This window comes from Acinonyx jubatus, chromosome D2 (genome assembly GCF_027475565.1).
Source record: "Acinonyx jubatus isolate Ajub_Pintada_27869175 chromosome D2, VMU_Ajub_asm_v1.0, whole genome shotgun sequence".
In the NCBI taxonomy this organism is placed as follows: domain Eukaryota; kingdom Metazoa; phylum Chordata; class Mammalia; order Carnivora; family Felidae; genus Acinonyx; species Acinonyx jubatus.
In genome coordinates, this window is record NC_069393.1 from 69,138,336 (window position 1) to 69,158,437 (window position 20,102).

General features: G+C 37.8%; 1 protein-coding gene across 1 annotated transcript in view; it reads left to right on the forward strand.

The window, feature by feature from the left end:
* Nucleotides 1–20,102, forward strand: part of NHLRC2 (NHL repeat containing 2) — a 58,944-nt gene that overhangs the window by 26,311 nt on the left and 12,531 nt on the right. The window contains exons 5-8 of the mRNA XM_015071321.3: nt 3,057–3,186; nt 15,218–15,317; nt 18,440–18,671; nt 19,472–19,594. Coding sequence (XP_014926807.3) covers nt 3,057–3,186; nt 15,218–15,317; nt 18,440–18,671; nt 19,472–19,594 — 585 coding nt within the window. The remainder of the gene's footprint in view (nt 1–3,056; nt 3,187–15,217; nt 15,318–18,439; nt 18,672–19,471; nt 19,595–20,102) is intronic.

The window sequence follows — 20,102 nt, forward strand, 5'->3', positions numbered from 1 at the left end:
AATGAATGTCCTTAATATGATCAAGGGCATCTACAAAAAGCTTATAGCTATGCTCCATGCAAAATATAGAATGCTTTCCTTCCAAGATTGGGAATGAGGCAAGGATCCCCATCCTCACTACACCTGTTAAAAATTATACTGGAAGTACTAGTCACTGTAATAAAGCAAGAAAGAGAAAAAGCATACTGGCCAAAAAGGAAGAACAACAACTGACTTTATTTGCCAATGATGTGATAGAAAATTTAAGAAATCTCTGAAAATACTACTCAGACAAATAGAAATTAGGAATGCTGTGGAATACAATCTCAGTATAAAAAGATCAATATTTTTGTATTCTAGTAATCAATTGGATTGGAATTTTTAAATTCTATTTATAGTACTAAACAAAAAACAAAATACATAGAATAAATTTAACAAAAACATATGAGACCTCGATATTTTAAATTATAACATTGCTGAGAAAAATTAATCCAATATTGGATTAGAAGGCTCAATAGTAAGATGTCCATTCTCTCCATATTGATCTGTGAGTTCAATGTAATCTCAATCAAAACTCATCAGGTGCTTCTATTTGTTTATTTAAGATATTGACAAGTGGATTCCAATACTTATATGGAGGTGCAAAACAAAGTATTTATTATATCTAAAACAGTCCTGGATAAACAAAGTTAAAAGATACACTTCTCTGATTTAAAGACTTACTGGAATGCTACACTAATCAGGACAGTGTGATACTTCTAAAAGGATAGATGTGTGGATCAGTAAAAAAGAATGGAGCTTTTGGAAGCTCATACATACACAGTTATTTGATTTTTCAAAAAGCATCAAAGCAGTCAAGGGAGAAAGGAAAGTCATTTCAGCATATTATACTTGAACAACTAGATACTCATATGGGGGAAAAGAGAAACATGACCCCTACCTTACACATCATACACAAGCATCAGTTCAGGATGCACCACAGACATCAATGTAAATGCTAAAATTATAAAGCTTTTAGAAGAAAACATGAAAATGTCTTCATGACTTGCAGGTAGGCGAAAGTTTCTCAAATACAGGACACAGAAACAATAATCAAAAAAAATGATAAATTTAAAACTTCTCATTACAATTTACATTAGAGGAGATAAGAATGGCCACAAACACATAAAGTGATCAACATCATGGGTTAAAAAGGAAATGTAAACTGAAACCACAATGCAATGCTATGATGGCTAAAATTAAAAAAGACTGACAACAGGCAAGGATGTGGAGCATTTGGAACTTTCATATGTTGTTGGTGGGAATACAAAGGAATAGACCACTGGAAAAAAATCCCTCTGGAAGTTTTTTGTTTGTTTTTTATACTTATCCTGTACCTGCCCTATAACAGCAATTTTAGTCCTGTGTATGTACATAAGAGAAGTGAAAACACAAGTTCACCAAAAGGCTCATATGAGAATATTGAGAGCAACTCTATTTGAAGGCCCCAAACTAGAAAAAACCCAGGTGTCCATCAGTAGGAAAATAAATAAATGAACTGTGGTATATTCCTATGATGGAATACTGTTCAGCGATAAAAAGGAACAAACTACTTATATATGAATAAATCTCAGAAACCTGTTAAGTGAAAGAAGCCTCACACAATAGAGTCCATATAGTTTGATTCTGTTTAGCTGAGATCTTAGAAGAGATACAACTCATCTATGATGAAAAAAACAATACTGTTTGTCTCTGGGGGCAGGATTAACTGGATGGAGGCATAAGGGGACTTGTTGGAGTGAAGATAACATTCTGCATCTTTATGTAAATTAAGGTACACAGTTTTATGCATTTATGAGAAGTCATTGAATTATACATTTAAGGTCTTTGCATTTCATTGTAAGTTTTGCCTCAAAAAAGAAAAGGGAACTGAAAAAATATGGACCTCTTACCAATGATAAACAAGCCGGGATATTTAGAGCCTGTGTACTGTTGTTTACAGTTTACTTTGAAATGTGTCAAAAAGTATAAATGGGTTGAAGGATTGATAGCTCTATAAACTATGTGATAAAGCAAGTAAGTGACATGTTGATAGTAGGTGGTGGGTGTACAGATGTTTGCAATAAAATTCTTTCAACTTTTATGTTTGTTTGACAATTTTCGTGGTGAGATGTTGGGGGAAGGGTCTCAGGAGATGAAACCAAAGGGTTTTTGTTGTTTTTTTTCTTCAGAAATCGTTAGTTTTTCAGTTTATAAAGTAGAGGCAGTATAGTAGAGCTAGAACTGCCTGGGTTCAAATCCGAGATCCTCGATTTACTAGCTGTGTGATCTTGGGAAACCTGCTTTATGATCTATGCCTCAGTAGCCTCAATATTAATCAGAATCACAAATCATAGGATTATTATGAGGATGGACAAAGGGATGACTCTTGGACTAGTGCCTGGCACATGTTAAGCTCTATTTTTGTCAATTACTAGCCAAGCATAACTGAAATACATATATTTAACTTTAAGAAACATGCATTTTTTAGGGCTCCTGGGTGGCTTAGTCATTTTAGTGTCCAACTCTGATTTTTGGCTCAGGTCATGATCTCATGGTCACAATCATGACCTGTCATGGTCATGATCTCTGTACTGGGTGTGGAGCCTACTTGGGATTCATATTCTCTCTCTCTCTCTCTCTCTCTCTCTCTCCCCCCTTCTGCCCCTCCCCCACTTGCACACACATGTTCTCTTTCAAAAAGAAAAAGAGAGAAACATGCATTTTTCCAGATTTTGCTTTGAAATTTGGAATTACACTTTCTTCTAGCATACTTTATAGTTAAGGTGAGATCAGTAGCAGTTAGGATGAGGTCAATACCAGGAGAAGCTATGATGAGGATGGGGAGGGGAAAGGGGGGTGCGGAATGAAAAGGACAGAGTTTTGTACATTTGAATAACAAGCTCACCCTATACTGTACTTGATTAGCCTTTTTTTTTTTTTTAAAGACTTTGTGTTGCAAAACCTTTCTGTATGTTCTACTGGAAGTCCTCATGTACCAAAAGGAAAACAAAACAAAAGTAACATGCACTGCATAAAACGTGTGTCAATTTCTGTAGATTGACCTAGAAGCTGAGATGGTGAGCACTGTAGCTGGCATTGGGATTCAAGGTACAGACAAAGAAGGTGGAGCTAAAGGAGAAGAACAGCCCATTAGTTCCCCCTGGGATGTGGTTTTTGGGACATCAGGTATGTAAACTTTTAATATTAAATCTAAGTAAACTTTGCTTAATAAATGTAACATTTTTAAGATATTCTGGGGACATTCATTGGGATTAATTCTAATTGCTAGTTATTTTAGACTTTTATTACCTGTGGTGGTATTTGTTAATTTAAAAATAAGGCCAGCAGTATATATTGTTATATATAACCTCACATGCTTACATGTTGTATTTTATACATACGAGAGACGATATATTACTCTAATGTTAACAAATTTCAGCTTAGCTGCAGTTTCCAGTTAATACAGTTCTGAATATTCTTAAATTTGAAAGATTGTACTTTCAGAACTTCAAATGATTATTCATGAACTATGCTGTTTAACAATGCCCTTTTTATTTACTCTTCATTCGGAAAGAAATCAAGAAGTGATAGCTGCTTTTTTTAGAGTATTAAAATTTGTATTGAAACGTGATAGCTCCTTTTGGGCGATGAAAAAAATTACTGAATTATGTTGGTATTGAATGAATGAGATTTATATTATCTTTCTAATTTTATTACCTGTATTAATGGACTAAAAAGTAATCTAGAAGCATTCATACCCTGATTTTTCATTGACCCTCAGTGATCCTGAGATAGTTACCTACACATCTAAAACCAGAGTAATGAATAAAGAAAGTTAGTAGAGTCCATTGAAGATGGTATTAGGAACTAAATGGTTTGTATGATCCGAATATATTTATAGAGTGAATAAGCACCAGTTTAGTTTAATGGCTTTACATTTGAGGTAATTTCCTATTATGTTAATTTGTTTATAATTCAAAGACCTTAATTTTTTCCATTGTGATTAACTTTATAAAGCTTTTGCTATTCACAAAATAGTTGAATGAACTGGTACTGCTGCACTTAATAATTACTTAGGTATTTCGTGTAAGTTACTTTTGAGAATTTTATTTTTGGAACTCTGTGCCCCATAATCATGAGGGTGTTAGAGGCTCAAAGGGAGAAGGAAGGGGTTGGGAAGGGAGAGGGAAGAGTGTGTCCCAGGTGCAATCAATGAGGGGTCATATTATATGCAGAGAATTTTAAAAGCGTACTGAAACCAGCTACAGTCGTCTTTGTGTCACCACGCATCCCCAATTCTAAATAATTTCAAGGTTAAAAATATTCATCCCTGACAGGACTCCTCTGTTGCTCCTGCCTCTTTGCCTTGGATACACTACTGAGCTCTTTGAACATAAATCTTAGAGAGAGAAAACCGGTCGGGAAACATCTCTCTCAGTAAACTAGTCAAAGTGGGTGAGAATTGCTACTTTGGTGTGCTGTCACCTCCCTCACGGCAAAAAAAAGAAATTTTCTCCCCTTAGTGTGTAAGTCCCGAGTGATTTAAAGCTGTAGTCTGTATAGCAGTTCAGTTACTGATGTTGCTATTTTGCAACTTACAACTTGTATTTACTGTGTCTGTTAGTAATTGCCACAGTAACACTTCGTAAGAAATCATCCCCAAACTCCTACAAACCTAAACCTTTATTTCTCACTCACATATAGGTTTGGGGTTCAGCCCATCAAGGCTCAGCCTGGGCTTGGTTCCAGGCTGTTTCTTGGGCGTAGATCTGCTCCATTTGTTTCTCGTCCTCCTTGGGCCAGTAGCTGTCTGAGGCATATTCTTTTGGCAAAAGGCAGAAGCACAAGAGTGTAAGCCCAGTGCATACATTTTAAGCCCTTGCTCATGTCATATCTGCCTACCTACTGTTATTAAGCAAATCACATAACTGAGCTCAAAGTCATGGGATGGGAATTGCATTTTGCCTACAGCGAGGCCATGGTAAGGGTGTGGATGGACCAAGACGAGTAATTCAGTCTGTCACATAAATTAGAACTTACATTGCTTAAAAACAGGATATACTTTCCCAGATACTATATTTAAGTAGCCAAGGAGTACTTAAATCTAGGCTAAAAGTTTTTCACACATTGTGGCATGGAATCTCTGGTTGTTTATTTCCTACTGAGAATGCATCCAAACTGCTTTCTAAAGAAAATCTTGGCTGTAGAGACAAGTACCTTCTTGGCTTCCACCTGGACTGATGTGCTGAGATGTATGTCTTTATTAAGCTCAGTTCTCAGTAAAGGAAGTGAGTCCTACCTTAGCTCAATGGATCATTAAGAGCATATGGCTCTGCGTTTCACTTACAGCTTAAAATAGCTTCACTCCAGGTACTTGGCAAGAGGAGTAATCTTAAATGCACTTAAGCTTAACACCCTGCAAAATGCTAAGAGAAAATGGGTTTCAAGCATTATATGAAGGACCTATAATCACAATGACTACTCTAGTCCAAGAGTTTTTCACCTTGGGTCATATACTCCAGGCATTCCTGGTTAGGCTTTTTGAGGTACTTAAACTTCCCAGAAACTATAAAATTTGGAGGAATTGGTCAGAATTTCATCAGAATTTCAAAGTTGTATGTTCCCCAGAGCCATGCTTTTTTAAGAGCCACTGCTTTAAGTTACTGTAAAATCTAATCTCCTGGATTGATGCATATTGTCAGAGTATGGGGAAATTGGATCATAGGATATTTGTTCTTACAATTGTTTTTACTAAACTGTATTTTGGGATTGTGTCATTCATTAAAAAATATATTGACGCATAAACATGTCACATTCATTTATATCTATATGTGTGCGTATGTGTTTCACACTGTGTATTCATCAAAACACGGCCCTATGGGACTTGTACTGTTTTTACTACAGAGATTTGCTGTAATTCAATCATTACCTTATAAATTTCTCTACTAGAGAATTTTTTTCTGATCCCTATATTATTTTTTTCCTAAGTATGAAGTTTAAGCTCCTTGATAATTTGAATATTGTAACTGATTGTATTTGCTTTGTTGTATTGATTACCAGAAAACTTAGAGACAAATTATCGAGCAAAATATAATGGAAACATGACATTCATTTTTCAATATCAGTACAGTTGCATTTTTTTCTACCCTTTTTACCTATTGCTTCAATTTCCTTATTTCAAATTTATTTATTAGTGTTTATTTCTTTGTAAGCTACCTGAATCCTTTGTGGAAATAAAAGCAGAAGTAAATGAGTAGAATCCATTACTGAAGTGATTCACTATGATAATTGATCCATATAGGAAAAAAATCTTTTTAATTTTTTTAAACAGTTATTATTTAAAAAAAATTTTTTTAAATGTTTTTATTTATTTATTTTTTTGAGACAGAGACAGAGCATGGGCAGGGGAGGGGCAGAGAGAGAGAGGGAGACACAGAATCCAAAGCAGGCTCCAGGTTCTGAGTTGTCGGCACAGAGCCTGACACGGGGCTAAAACCCCACAAACTGTGAGATCATGACCTGAGCTGAAGTCGGACGCCTAACCAACTGAGCCACCCAGGCACCCTGTACACTTATTTATTTTTGAGAGACAGAGACAGAGCATGAGCGGGGGAGGGTCAGAGAGAGAGAAGGAGATACAGAATCTGAAGCAGGCTTCAGGCTCTGAGCAAGCTGTGAGCACAGAGCCCAATGCGGGGCTTGAACTCACAAACTATAGATCATGACCTGAGCTGAAGTCAGGTGCTCAACCAACTCAGCCACCCAGGTGCCCTGGAAAAAAAACAAAAAAAACAAAAAAAAACTTTTAAATCTGGGAATCATAAAAGTAAAAATGCTTTCTTTTAAGAACTATAAATGTACATTTTTAGCCAATCTTTTGATGTAGGACTACAGCCTTTTCTTTACGTAGCCCCTGATAGTCTTGAACCACTCTAAATATATTGTTTTGGTTTCTTTAAAGTATGATGAGAATTTTGAAAGCCCTGCAAGGAAATCTGAGGGCTGAAATTTTTTTAACCTATTCTTTTCAGTAGTCTTTCTACACTTAGTTCAACAACAGTTTGGCTTAGCTACTTTCATTAAGTCTTCCCAAAGTATTCAACTTTGCTTTCATAAAAATAACTTTCCATTTGCATTCATATTTAATTGGATCATATATAAATTATGTAATTGTACAACTGGTTTAAACAGATGTGTAATTAAATGCAACTTGAAAGGGACTGACTGAGAAAAATTGTTCTTGTAAACACATAAATTTTTTTAATATTTTAAAAGGATATATCTGAAATTCTACCATAGTTAGGAATTTGAAAGAGGATGGAATTATCAGAAGGGAAACATGAAATGTAGATTAGGTGTTGTAATATCTTCATATATCAGGCTGCTCCGTAGTGCAAAAATGGACCACAGCACAGCTATGCCTAGCAGCATGGGCAAGTATCTGGCATTTACTGAGTAAAAAAATCAAGTTACAGAAAAGACCCACATTAGATTTCTTTTATAGAAAGTTGAATAGGAAGCAAGACTATACAATTGACCTTTGAACAGTGCAGGGGGTAGGGGCACTGACCCCCTTGCAGTAAAAAAAAATCTGCATGTAACTCTGCCTCCCCAAAACCTTAACTACTAATAGCATACTCTTGATCAGAAGCCTTACCGACAACATAAAGTTGATTAACGTGTATTTTGTATATTATATGTGTAATATACTGTGTTATTTTTTTAATGTTTATTTAGTTTTGAGAGAGCATGAGTAGGGGAGGGGCAGAGAGTGAGGAAGACAGAGAATCCGAGCAGGCTCCACAGAACCGGATCTGGGGCTCTAAATGAACCATGAGATAAAGACCTGAGCCAAAATCAAGAGTCAGGCGGAACCACCCAGGAGTCCCCTATATCCTGTATTCTTACAATAAAGTAAGCTAGAGAAAAGAAAATGTCAAGAAAATCATAAGAGAAAATACAACTATAGTACTATACTGTACTGATAAAAAATCTGCGTACAGGTATACTCATGTACTTCAGACCTGTTTTCAAGGGTCATCTGTACAATCAAGAGATCCATCCAGACATGGAAAAATTAAAAAGTAAAAGAAGAAAATGAAAAACACAAAATTTTAGACTAGTGGTTCTTTGTGGGAGGAGGTGGGGATATGATTATAGAAGGATGCATGAAGTTTTCAAATAATATTCTTGTTCTTGAACTTGGTGTGCTCATGGATTTTTAGATATTAAACTTTGTATATAACATGTATCCATTTGAATGTATAACCTGTATCCATGTGAATGTATACTTAATTAAAAATTGAACTTAAAAAAAAACAAAATAGATTAGGTTAAGAGAATGTAAAATACTGAGGACAATACACAATTGAATATATGTCTGACCAAGACAGTTAATAATATTTCAAGAGATTAGGGAGGTACTTGAAATACCTCTGATCGTTTTAAATATACATGTAATGTGTATATGTACGTACATATGTATTTTAAATAGTGACTGAATATTTAGCCTAATCATGCCATTACAGTAATAAAAACATAAAAATAACATAAAATTATTTTTACTAAAGAGATTGTTTCATCTTTGTTCATTTTTTATCACTCTAAATATAGTCAGAGTTTCATAATGCACTAAAAATAATAACTACAACAAATTCATATTTTTTCAGAATCTGTGCCATGTTTCTAAGAGATTTTTTTTTTTATCATAAAGGTCAAAACCCCTGCTGCTCTCTAAGTACTTTGGACTTTACCTGATTTAGAATAATTTATGGAAAGGACAGTGTGCCCGAATCCCATTAACCTTCCTTGGCCCTTTAATCAGCATTTTCCCTAGATATAATTTAGCTGTTCTTAATGATTGAAATCCAACTGTTTAGTATGCTAGTCTAAAAATCTACAGTGTTGGTACTTATGTGCGTAGATAATATGCTTCCCTGACTTCCATTAATATGCTATGAAATACCATAAAAAACATCCTCTAAGATAATCAGTTGAGAGATTTTTTTTTTTTTGAGGAGTAAATTTTATACAGTGGGACTGATGTGTTTTTATTTTGGTAAAATAAAAACAGTTGTTTTCTATTTAAAATTTGAGAGAAGAGTGTTTATTATCACATTGACTTTGTATTTATAAGATTTTTTTTAAGTCAGGTTAATGAGATACAATTTATAAAAGTGACATTCACCCTTATTAGGTTTCAGCTCTGTGATTTTTGACAAACATACAGTCTTTAACCATTACTACAATCAAGACAGAATATTTCCATCATCCCAGAAAGTTCTTGTGACCCTTTGCTCAGTATCCTTCCCACTACTGTACCACCTACTCCAGCGACCAACAGTGTTCTATTTCTTGTTCCTTCGTCTATTTAGCATAAAGCTTTTGACACTCATCCCTGTTGTTGCTTGTATCAGCAGTTCGTTCTTTTTTAAGTAGTATTCCATTGTATGGCCATACCACAAACTGTTTATTCGCTAGTTGATGGACACTTTGGATGGCTCTCGTTTATGGCAATTATGATTAAAGCCTCTGTAAACATTTATCTACAGGTTTTTATGTGGACATTTGTACTTAGTTCTCTTGGGCAGATGCTTAGTAATTGAAATTGCTAGGTCATATGGAAGCGTATGTGTCATTTTATAAGAAACTGCCAAACTGTTCTCAGAACTTTTTCTTAGAATCCCAAGTGTCCTTCTGGAATAATACTGCTTTAGTCTGGAGAACTTCTGTAACATTTCTAGAGACACATGTCTGCTGACATTGATTTCTCTTGGCTATTTTTTTTAAGGGGGGGATGTTGGGAGTGAGATGTCGGAAAAAGTATTTAGCTTTTATTTTTGAAACATATTTTTTACTCCATGTATAAGTCTGGACTGAGTTTTTTTAGGTACTTTGAAGATGCATTCCATTGTCTTATAACTTACATAGTTTTAAACAAGAGGTCTAATTATTTTCCTAGTTCTTTTACATATAAAGTGCCCCCCCCCCCCTTTGGCTGCCTTCAAGATTTCCTTTGATTTTTAGCAGTTTGATAAGTGTAGGAGTTATCCTTAGAATTCTTGAGTCTGTGGTTTTGTGTCTGTCACTATTGGTGGAAAAATTCTCACCTATCATCTCTTCATGTATGTTTTCTGCTCTTTTCTTTCTGGGATTTCAGCTACTTATATGTGAGACTCTGATGTTCTACCCAACAGTTCTTACGTATCATGTTTTTTATTTCACCTTTTTTTCTGTGGTGTTTCAATTCAGATCATTTATATTGGTTTATCTTTAGGGTCATTGTTTCCTCAGCTGTGTCTAATCAATCGATGAGCCTATTGAAGGAATTTTTATTATTGGGATTCTTTTGTGTATAGCATCTCCATTTTACTATTTCCTATAGATTCCATCTATCTGCTTAAATTCTTCACCTATTTAGGTATGTTGGCCACCTTTTTCTCTAGATTCTTTAACATAGAAAGCAGAGCTCTCTCAAAGTCCATATCCTACAGTTCCAGATTTCAGGTCATCCCTGAGTCTGTTCCGTTGATTGTTTTGTCTCTTAAAAGTGGAGTTTTGGTTTGGGAGGGGGATGTTGTTTTGTTCTGGCCTTGCTTTTATGTGTGTCTTCTCATTTATTATTATTTTTTTTCAATATTCCAGTCATCTTGAATAGAACTATAGAGGCTGAGGAGATCAGTAGTATTTATGCCATTATAACGGGAGGTTCAGTCAATTTAGTCAGAACCTAGGCTGGGCCTTGGTTTTATGATTGCTGTGGTTACTCTCCGTTGATCATAGCTTTCGAATTCCTGTAGCAGGGGGCTGCCGTGGCCTTATTAGTGTGGGGAGCCTGCGTGCCGGAGGGTTTTTCTCAGTGTTGGCACACTGTCCGCTTTTGGTCATCCTGCACAGCTCAGCCCCAGGGTTGTTTCCCTGTCTTGCAGTAGCTCCACGAGAGATAGGCCGCTGCTGTTTGTTATTGGTCAACCTCAGTCCCGGGGAGGCCCGGTACGCCTGGGCCTCCGTGAAAGGAGGTGGGAAGCTTCTTGGCTGTTCCTGTTCCTTCTCTCTGGGGCAGCTAAATTCTGAGTGGTTTTGAGATGTTTTCTGCTTCTCCCCCAGCCGTGGGAAACCTATTTTGGTGTCGGTATGGGGTCTTTGGCCAAAGATGCCTCCCCCAGAGGTGGAGAGGTTTTTTCTTCTGCCCTTCCTCCAGCTGTAATTGGTTGTTTCCTGTATCATGGGATGCTGGGCTTGGTTGCTTTCTCCTAGTGGTGTGAAGTTTTGCTTCATAGGAGGTTGAGAGATTGTGTAGAAAAACCTATTTACGCTAATGGGCAATTTCGCAGATGAAATTATTTAGAGGGTTCTAATCATTGGCTTCTATTTTTGATCCTAGTTGCTTAAAATAACATTGAATTTTTAAAAGCTAGATGGCAGGTAATTTTCTTTTCATTTTCATATTTCATTTGCTGATTTTATTCCTGTCTTATATAATTATTTCACTAATTCTTACAGTTACAAGAGGTTTTGCCTTTTAAAATACTCCCAAAACCTTTTCAGCTCTTGGCATTGTCTTTTTTATTTTTTTACTTATTTTTTTTAGTGACTGTTGGAAGTCAGTAATACTAAGTGAACTCTTAATTTAAAATTGAAATGTTCATGATCACCATATTCTTGTTAGAAGGAACAAAGCCAATACCTATACTTGGTGATACAACTATGTGCTTTAGATTTCAAAATCCAGGGTGGACAGTATAAATTATTAATGATTCTTGTTGGCTCAATAGACTTTATAAATGCCCGACTACCTTTTTCTCCCTTCTCTTCCCTTTCATTCTTTCTGATTTTATCTGCAAGAACAAACTCTTCAGCCCTCAGTGAAATGATCAGGCCAGGGTAAAAACTTCCTGAGAGGCAGTGTAGTATGGACTGAAGCCAGACCGCTTGGGTTCTAATTAGTTTACATCTCAGTAGTTATGTGACTTTGGACAAGGTACCTGGCCTCTTTATGCCTCAATTTCCTCATCTAAATTAAAGATACTAATAGTTATCTATTTATATGCTAATAGTATTTATATACTAATATACTCATATACTAATATATTTATATACTAATAGTATTTATATACTAATAGTATATAGGTCAAAAGTTTATTGCACGAATTACTAGGAGCGTTAATATGTGATGCATTTCGAACAGTGCTTGGCACATAGAAAGTGGTACCTAACAAATACTGTAGAAGGATTTGTTATAATATGGGGTTTCATCCTAAAAGTCACAAAGAGCTGCTGGTAAGCTGAAACAAACCAAACATGGAAAGGCAAGGGATTGGAAAAAATACTGGTAAGGGATTATTCAGCCATAGGTTATCTCATAGGCTACAGGAAAGGAAGGACAGAAAGAGTGAATGTAGACACACATCCTGGCATAGAGAGCCATGCTTACATTTGATCTGATCTCTCTCCTGATCACACAGAAAATGTTCTTGGGTCCTTGAAGCCAGAGCTAAGTTCATGGGGCAGAGGCAGAAAGGAGGGAGAAAACTTGGCTGCAAGAGCCCAGGCTCACTTCTGTAGTTCCTCTGTTCTGATTAGAACACTAATAATCTGGAGTCAGACTTACTAATAGATTATTATTCCAGGTTTAGCTGTGTGAATTTTAACAAATTATTTAACCCTTCTCAATTTCAGTTTCTTTATAAAATGGAGAACAACTTACTAAAGTTGTTAAATTAAAGGAAATACTCCCTGAAACATGCTTACTTAGCTCAGTCCCTTAGTCATAGAAGTGTTCTGGATGGTCATCATTTTTACCACCTCCCTCCCCCCTCCCCCCAGCTGTCCTCATCAGTTGTTATGGGGAATTCCAGGACACTGAAATCCTGACCTGACACAGCCTTTGCTTCTATACTTTTTCTTGTTTCTCATGCTTCAAAGGAAATAAGTACACAGAGAGCAAAACCAAACAGATTGTTCACACTTTAATACTGTAAGTTCGGCCTTCATACAGTAAAACTCTGGTTGAACTAGGCCGGTCAATTTGGAGAACCGATTAGGTCTTTGACTCAGCTAGGTACCAACACAGCTCTCTCTTGGCAGAGGGTAGAGGCTTTAACAGCATGCCATCTTCTACTGACTACAGTTTTGTTTCTAATCTTTATGCTTTGTGCTTCTCTTTTCTTACTGCACAAATTAGGACCTTCGTATGATGCTAAATAAAAGTGTTGATAGCAGATATCCTTGTCTCATTTCTGTTCTCAGGGGGAATGTCTTAGTCACCTCGGGCTGCCATAACAAAATACCACAGATGGGGTGGCTTAAACAACAGAAATTTATTTTCTCACAGCTCTGGAGGCTAGAAGTCCAAGGTCAAGGTGCCAGCATGATTGGTTTCTGGTGAGAGCTCTCTTCTGGCTTATAGATGGTCGCCTTTGCACTTTGTCCTGACATGGCAGGAGCAAAATAAAATAATTATGAAAAGCTTTTGATCTACTTTTAAAGTGATTAAGCAGAGACCGAGTCCCCAGAATAAATGGGTGCCCTTGTCACTTTTAATATAATTTATGTTCATAAAAATATTTGACTATGAAAAATTAAAATACTTTCCTTTAGATTTCATAGGATAGTAATTAAGAACACAGAAAAAGAGGCAACATGTGATCTAGATTTTTCCGTTGGTCCACCTGGTGTCAGATGCCAGTTCATTTACCAGCACTGTGATCCTGGCAAGTTACCTAACCTCTCTAAGCCTCCGTTTCTTCATCTGTAAAAAGAGCCTAATAACACTACGTGTCTCTTGGGGCATTTCAGAAAATGTAAGTGATAATCTCTATAAAGTGCTTGGCACATAGCAACCACAATTTTTTGAGAACCATCATTATTTTTGTTGTTGTTAAATTGAAAGACACTTGAAAGTAATATAAGTTAAGGAAGAAAAGTTTGGATACAAACTACTTGAAGTTAAAGAAGATAGAAAAAAACAAAACAGCCTTACCAAGATATTTCTTTTAGCATAAGGTAGATCTGACCAAATTGTTTTAGTTAAAAATTCTCAATTATATGTAAAAGTTGCCTCAGAATACAGTTTGAATATATATATATTTTTTAGAGTAGGCTCCACACCCAACAACATGGGGCTCAAACTCACGACTGTGATAAGGAGTCACATGCTCTACCAACTGAGCCAGCCAAGCACCCCTAAATTGAAATAAATATGGTAAGGGGCACCTGGGTGGCTCAGTCGGTTAAGCTTCTGACTTCGGCTCAGGTCATGATCTCGCGGTTCGTGAATCCGGGCCCCACATCGGGCTCTGTGCTGACAGCTCAGAGCCTGGAGCCCGCTTTGGATGCTGTGTCTCCCTCTCTGTCTGCCCCTCCCCTGCTCACACTCTGTCTCTCTCAAAACTAAACATTAAAAAAATTAAAATAAAATAAAAAATGTTAACAAAAGAATTTGAGAAATAGAGCCTTGTCGTGTTGTAGTTAGTTGTAACGTCATCTAAGAAAGTGGAAAAGTATTTCTGATATTTAGTAAACAAGGTTATATTCGAATATGTTATATACCCTTAGCTTTTTTGCAGGTGAACTATGTTTTTTGAAAAACTCTCATAGCCAACTAAACAGTGGATTTTTAAATAGCTGTGATGTGTATCTAAGTCTAGCTAATCCAGTGGTGGAAATATTTAAGTAGGCTCGATGGCCAACTGGGGCTTGAACTCCTGACCCCGAGACGAAGAGTCGCATGCTCCACCGATTGAGCCAGCCAGCCAGGTGCCCCAAAGGAAATACCTATTTTTTTTTTACGGTATTAAAAGATGGGGTCTTTTCATGATAATTGTACAAAAACCCTGTTATTAAAGCATATAATTTCAGTGGTTAATGCTCAGTATTTGACTGGCAGAGTTTCTCTGGAGAGTATATGTCAACTTGTTTTAGCAGATAAAATAAGAACTTAAATATTTACAAACATTGTGTCCAGAGAGGCAGAGGGGCAGACCGCTATTAAGAACGCTTTGGATTTCTATGAATTTACAGGTAAATCTATAAATATTAAGTAACATTTCACAAGGAAAACGGGAAAATTTCAAAAACAACTTAAAAACGCTGCAAATATTTTTTTCTTCAGATGATTTGTAAACATAACTGCTGTCATCTTTTAAACTTCTAAAACACGTGGAGTGTTTGTATTAACGAGATATGTATATGATAATTACTGTTTATTTTTGTAAAGGTTCAGAGGTCCAAAGAGATGACATTCTCTGGATAGCCATGGCAGGGATTCATCAGATATGGGCACTGCTCCTGGACAGCGGCAGACTACCAAAGAAAAAGTAAGTGACAGTTTCTGTCTCGTGTGAACTACACGAGTTCACAGAATTCCCTCTCCCCGAGTCTCCACGCTCACAGCTCCGCTGTGTGCTAGTCACTAGCGTGTGCTGGGCTGGAGCTCCGTAACTGCCTCTCCGATTGTCGGGAGCGTAAGACAAGGTTTGTTTCTGGCTGACTCAGTAGGTTCACTGGGGAGCGTTCCTCTGCCACCAGGCCGATGAAGCGGCCACCGTCTGGAGCTTTGCCAGTCATCCTGGCAGAGAGAGAGGTGGTGAGTCGCTCAGTGGCTCTTAAAGCTTCTACTTGGGAGTGACGTACGTCACTTCTATCTCACGAGCCCAAGTCTTGTGACTGCCACTGCTAACTTCTGGGAACCTGGGAAGAGCAGCCCTATGGAGCATCTAGAGACAGAACTGGAGCTGTGGGCACATCTCTTAACATGCAGTCCAGACATCCCCGCTCATTAACACAAACACTGGAGGACTGGGTGACAGAGTGGTTAATGGCTCGGGTTTTGTAGTCATGCCTCAGGTTGAATCCCGACTCTGCCACTTATCTCTCTGAGCTTAGGAGAGCCCACTTAACCTTATATGCTTCCGTTTCCTTATTTATATCTACTTCCTTGGCTTGTTTTGAGGATTAATAATATATATGAAGAGCTCAGCCTAGTGCCTGGTTTATATACAGAAATGTAGGAGTTTTGCTGCCACTGTTGGGGATATAAAGATGAAAAACTAGTGTCTCTGCACACTTTTTTTATATCCTTTCTGTAGAGCCTTGTTTCTTCTCCCTAACACTCCAGGTAGAACTACGCATATTCTTTGCTATGACCTCACTGCACCCCCTGTGTAGTTACATTACTGTGCTGATAAGTTCCTTCTCTCTCCCCCTCCCCCTCCCCGTTCCTGGTTGTACTTGTTTACATAACTGTTTCCTTCTACTACACTGTCCCTTAAGGCACCCTTTCTCATTCATTTCTATGTCCCCTGTGCATAGCATAGTATGTGGTATATAATAGGAGTTCGGTAAGGGTTTATAGAATAAATGAATGAATGGAAGTCCTAGACCACAAAGACCGTTTAATCACCATAGAAAGTAAGTGCTAATCATCTCAGATATACTTATCAGTAGGAAGGAGTAGTTCTATAGATGATCGAACATACCAGATGCTCCAAATCGTGTGTGTGTGTGCGCGCGCGCGCGCACATGTGTTGCTGTGTGTGCTGTTTGGCGACATTTAGTCATTCATCTTACGTACTTATTAAACATGCTGGATGCTAGGCCTGTGCTAATCTGAAGGGATAAAATATATTCACTGTATTAAGAATAAAGCTTTTTAAATGTTGCTCTCTTCAGTGGACTAACGGAGGAAGAATGAGATCACCAAACAGAAAATAGCTGGGAAATGCCAGTGCTGTGTGTAAAAGGGATCACTGCAGCAGTCCTTTAAAGTGAATAAGAACACCCGATAGCAATAAGATAGGAGCTATCCAGAAAGGCTTCCGGGAAGAAGCTGCTAAACTGAAACCTGAGAGGGGAGTAGGAGTTAGGGAAAGGGGAGGTTTTCTAGGCAGGAAATGACACCAGTGATGTGAGTAAATGCCGAATTGTGAAGTGCCTTGTGTGTCCTTTTAAGACATGTGAATGTTATTCTGCATGCCTATATGGAAAGTTCTAAACTGGGAAGTGACCTGATTAGATCTGTGATTTTGAAAGAACATTGGCAACATCTGGAGTGGGACACAACTAGGGACAGAGATAGCAGCGATGGGGCTGTGATGATCTCTGGGCATGAGATGATAGTGGCCCAAACTGTGAGGTGACCAGAAACATTAATATGAGGCATCATTATAAACAGTAGAAAGAAGTAGCAAAACTGGCCAGAATATACTGTTGTAAGTGATGGCTGTTTTCGACCTAGATGGTCAAGAGTGAACTAAATTTCCAAATAAGTAGAGTTGTCACTGTGGTTCGTAATAGGAAAACGTCCAGTCAGATCACATGGACCCGTATCATAATTTTAAGGATGCTTTATCTTTATTACTCATCTTCCGTGGGCAAGACTCCTAACATTTTAGAAGGTACTTTTTCTCCCCGCTCTTTTTTATTTAATTAAGGAAACTCCTATTTGAAATTAAGACTCATATTAATTACCTCTTAATTTGGTGTAGTAGTTATCCCATGTATTTCTAGGACTCTATTTTTTTAGAAGTTTCTTGAATAAGTGCCCATATTTTATATATTCTATAACCCTTTGCCTGTTACCCCTGTTCTCTAACTTAGCATGGGTGACATATCAACTAAGTGATTGGTGGTCATTTTGGACTTGTGCCTGCTGCACCATATCTGGAGATGATGGGCACATAGTCTCATTATTTTGCATCCTGAGCGAGCTTCTTCCCTTCCTTCAACACACCACGTCTTCCTTACTGTTCCTCCAGCATAAACTTAGAAGCCAAAGTGTCAAACTTTCTCCATGTTACAAAAAGAATCCTTGCAGAGTGCTTTAAATAGAAATTTCTTATTGTATGTTAAGAAATGCGTTTTACATTTGATTAAAGCAGCATTATCATCCTGTAGGAAGTGAAGGTGGGATCCAGCTATACCTCTCTCTGGCCATTTTGTAGGGAAAAAAAAAAACCCAAAATTATCTAGTCAATGATATGATCCTTATTCTTGTCAGGGACTTCCTGTCTAGCCATTCAGAATAGTTTCCATTTTGTGTGTGTCCTTACACAGTAAGTAAGTTAATGATTTAGGAAAACTACAGTGAAAGGGGCACCTGGGTGGCTTAGTCGGTTGAGTATCTGACTTGGTTTCTGCTCAGGTCGTGATCGCATGGTTTGGGAGTTCGAGCCCACATCGATTTCTGCTCAAGCCTGCTTGAGTCCTCGGTCTCCCCCTCTCTCTGCCCTTCGCCCTCTCATGTGCTCGCTTTCTCTCTCTCTCTCTAAAAAAGAAAAACTACAGTGAAAGCAAAGCTGACTTGCACTCTTTAGGCCAAGATCATAGTTTGCTTTTAACAATGCTTACACCACTGATTTCATTGTTCACATTCATTTGCTAACTAAATTGGATACAACGTAACCATGTTGATTCCACCTATGAACTTGTCTTTTTTTAGTGAGCTACAAAAAGGAACCTGCCTTCGGTTCGCCGGAAGTGGAAATGAAGAGAACCGAAATAATGCGTATCCTCACAAGGCCGGCTTTGCCCAGCCTTCAGGTCTTTCTCTGGCCTCTGAAGAGCCCTGGCGCTGCCTGTTTGTAGCAGACAGCGAGAGCAGCACCGTGAGAGCTGTGTCACTAAGGGACGGGGCGGTGAGGCACCTTGTAGGAGGAGAACGAGACCCCATGGTAATGCCCGAAAGTCACTGTTGCATGCTGCGCCCAGACCCTGCCAGGCTTGCAGTTCTTGAATTGCAAAGAGTTAATAAATTTTAGGAGACAGAGTTCGTGGCCTCGCCGTAAGTTAAAGTGGAAGTGAGGCCAAAGGAAATGCGACTATAAAGGAACACAAGTAGCAAAACCGTCCAAGAGAAGTTGAATGTTGACTCTGCTTGATTACACACATGTCAAGGCTTCAGGAGGAAAGGAAGGATAAAATATTGATTACCGAAAGAAGAGGAGAATGTAGATTAGGTATTAGGCAGTAGGGTGGAAAGAGCATCAGATTAGTAGACTTGACCTGTTCCTGGCTAGAGGTGTGATTACTGTGGATAAAACTATCAAGCACCACAAATTAAGAGGTTCAGAATTCTGTCATTTTGTTTTTCTTGTCTAAATCAAACACCCAGGCCTATTTATGTGAAATTAGACCCATTTCCGGGACACCTGGGTGGCTCAGTCAGTTAAGCATCCTACTTCAGCTCAGGTCATGATTTCACGACTCGTGAGTTCCAGCCCCGTGTCGGGCTCTGTGCTGACAGCTCAGAGCCTGCAGCCTGCTTTGGAATCTGTGTCTCCCTCTCTCTGCCCCTCCCTCATTCATGCTCTGTCTCTTTATCTCTCAAAAATAAGTAAACATTAAAAAAAAATCAGACCCATTTCCTCTTTAACTTAACTAGCATATATAGTCATCTTTTTACTTTATACCGTATACTGTAGCACTGTAAAATTTTTAATATGTGCTGTTTCTTTCTTTAAAAAAAAAAAAGAATTTATTTGCTTATGGTGATGTTGATGGAGTAGGAATGGATGCCAAGCTTCAGCACCCACTTGGAGTAACCTGGGACAAGAAAAGGAATTTACTTTACGTGGCAGATTCTTACAATCACAAGGTGAGTCCTTACTGAATTGTAGAATACCCTGCTTTGCATCTGTGGCATTTAAAATGCTGAAAGCTCTGTGAGCCTCCTCCAACTGCCACTTTAAAATAGAGAGGAGTAACAGTCTTTGACAACTATGTATAAGCCTTTGCTGTTCTTTTCTTGGTCCTTTCTTTGCAGAGAGCATATGATGGCACTATGAGCTGGGGAAGGGACTAAACACGTTCCCAATGACTACAGCAAAAAATTGTGAATTGCAATCCATCAAAGCTGCTTAGTAACACAGTAAAGAAGGCAGGTGACAGGGAAATTAATATGTCAACTAACAAAGGAACGTTTCTGAGCTGTTGCATAGTTGCAGTGCCTGTTAGCAAATAATTCCATTTTCAGCATTTCCATTCTTGTCTCTATTGCACAGATTATTCAACTGTTGCCATTTTTATTGCATTTTTCTTTTCTATAAAAACTAGTGGAAAATAAATGTTACTACCTTGTGATGATACCATAAATTAACATAATT